Source organism: Vitis riparia, chromosome 12 (assembly GCF_004353265.1).
Source record: "Vitis riparia cultivar Riparia Gloire de Montpellier isolate 1030 chromosome 12, EGFV_Vit.rip_1.0, whole genome shotgun sequence".
NCBI lineage: Eukaryota > Viridiplantae > Streptophyta > Magnoliopsida > Vitales > Vitaceae > Vitis > Vitis riparia.
The window spans coordinates 20,960,960-20,963,162 of record NC_048442.1 but is presented as its reverse complement, the minus strand read 5'-3'; the positions used below and the strand labels follow the sequence as shown (position 1 = coordinate 20,963,162).

The following is a 2,203-nucleotide window of genomic DNA, read 5'->3' as shown; positions in this document are numbered from 1 at the left end:
AAGTATAATTTAACGTAAAGTCAATTTAAGTTAATAAGTAATTATAAGTATTAAGTTTTATCAAATACCCAAGATGATATTTATTTTTTGATTGAATAGAAAACATGTCAAAATTCGATTAGTTAAAAATAAATCGTTGATATCAACTAATATAATTAAATTAAAAAAGTAAAATATTTTGGTATTTTCTATTCCACTAAAAAATAAATATCACCAAGAATCTATTTTAAGAGGAATTTTAAAAGAGGTTTTTTTTTTTTAATATTTATAAGTATTTTATTATAAAAATGAGATATTTGATAAATTTTTAAAAATTATTTTTTGAAAATTTAAAAATTATTGAACGGATAAATTTTCAAAAAATAACTTTTTTTTGTTATATAATATATCACAAAAACATTCATATCAAAATACTTTTTATTTCATATTCAAACACTAATGCTATATGTTTGGCTATCGGAAAAATCGAGGGAAAGTAGGAGGTAAATAAAATCACTCCTCGTAAAATTCGCTTCAACAGAAGTTAATCCAAAGAGGCTTAGGAAAAGACCCACGAGTTAATTATGAATGATATGGATTAACAATTCTAATCATCAGTAACGCGTTGCACGTGACTATATTTAATTAAATTACTAAAATATGATTCCGTAATTTGAGGATGAAAACAGGGACAATAATGTAATGCTATATATATATATATGCATACGCGCATCATCTTCACCCTATAAAGCCTATCTGCTCTTCTCGCGCCTTCTCGAAAATTCCATCACCGATGGCTGCTGAAGTTCTAGGACTTTTTGATTTCTACTGGTTTCAACATCTAATCTTCACAAACGAACCATCTCCACCACATCCCGCAACAGACCCAGATCATGAACCACTCCAAGAATCAAAGCTCTCTCGTCTTCCTACTCTTCATGTTAGGTCTCGGAGTGATCAGTTTTTGAGCTCCAAAGGAAGCTGCACCCCTGATTCTCTGTCGCCGGACTCAGTCCTACAAGCGCCGAAGCTGCAGACGGTTATGTCCGGGAAGGAAGTTGGAGAAGAGTTCGATGATGCCCCGAAAAAGGAAGAGCGACAGAGACCTGTACTTGATCAGAGAAAAGTTTATGGTGGAAGGAAGAGCAAAGGGAGCAGCAAGAGCTTGTCGGACCTCGAGTTTGAGGAACTGAAGGGGTTCATGGATCTGGGTTTTGTGTTCTCGGAAGAAGACAAGAATTCAAAGCTGGTGTCCATCGTTCCTGGGTTGCAGAGATTGGGAAAGAAAGGTGGTGAAGACGATGAAGACGAGGATGAAAAGATTCTTTCAGTTTCTAGGCCTTATTTATCAGAAGCATGGGATGTGATGGACAGGAGACGAAAAGAAGTGGATCCACTATTGAATTGGAGAATCCCAGATTTTGGTGATGAAATGGACATGAAAGAGCATCTCAGATTTTGGGCTCACATGGTTGCATCTGCTGTAAGATAGAAAAGATGGATCATTCCTGTTAAAATTTTCTTTCTTCCTTTCTATTCTTTCTCCGGGCTCTTTTTCTTGAGTTTTAAAGGATGTTTTGAAGGCTTTTAGATGCAACTTTGTGGGGGTTCTTTTCTTTATAGGTTCTAAATGTAAATAAAGAGGACTAAAGAGGAATCTATATACTTCACTTAGATCTTGATTTTGGCATCAAAACTTCAAGTGTCTTGGCAATTCAAGTGTTCCTTTCAATCATATATAGACAAATTAAACTCAAGAAAATTCAGTCTATCTTCTTGAAAGAAGAGAAAAGGAGTAGGGGTTTGTATTAAAATCTGCAGTAGTTGATATGGAAATGTCAAAATGTGGAAAGTATCATCAATCATATGGTTGATGCTTTTGACTCTTGTGCTGTTTCTGAGTGTAAAGAGCAAAGTTTGATCCTCTGGTGGGCTCCTCACAAGTCACAACCAAACCACCACACCAGTATGTTATGGGCATGCAGCAAAAGCCATACCCAACTTTTTAATCTGTTGGCCAATCTTTTGGCCTAGAGGGATGAATGCAAAATATTCTTTTTATTTTTTTTAATTTTTTATTTAATTCATAACACCCTTTTCAAAAAGTTAATGACTAAAAGTATTATCAAATTCGACCTTTTCTTTTTGTACTTCAAAATATTCCATCTTATCAGAGATATTTTTGAAAAATATTTGGTTTACTCATGAAGGTAAACTTACTTTC

At 34.0% G+C, this 2,203-nt stretch overlaps 1 protein-coding gene across 1 annotated transcript; it reads left to right on the top strand.

Annotated features, from left to right (window-relative positions):
- Window positions 1-764: 764 nt before the first annotated feature.
- On the top strand, window positions 765-1,971 carry LOC117927071. Its single transcript, XM_034846463.1, has one exon. It carries the CDS (start codon window positions 773-775, stop codon window positions 1,469-1,471), a length of 699 nt encoding a protein of 232 aa, XP_034702354.1. The 5' UTR covers window positions 765-772; the 3' UTR covers window positions 1,472-1,971.
- The last annotated feature ends 232 nt before the right edge of the window (window positions 1,972-2,203 follow it).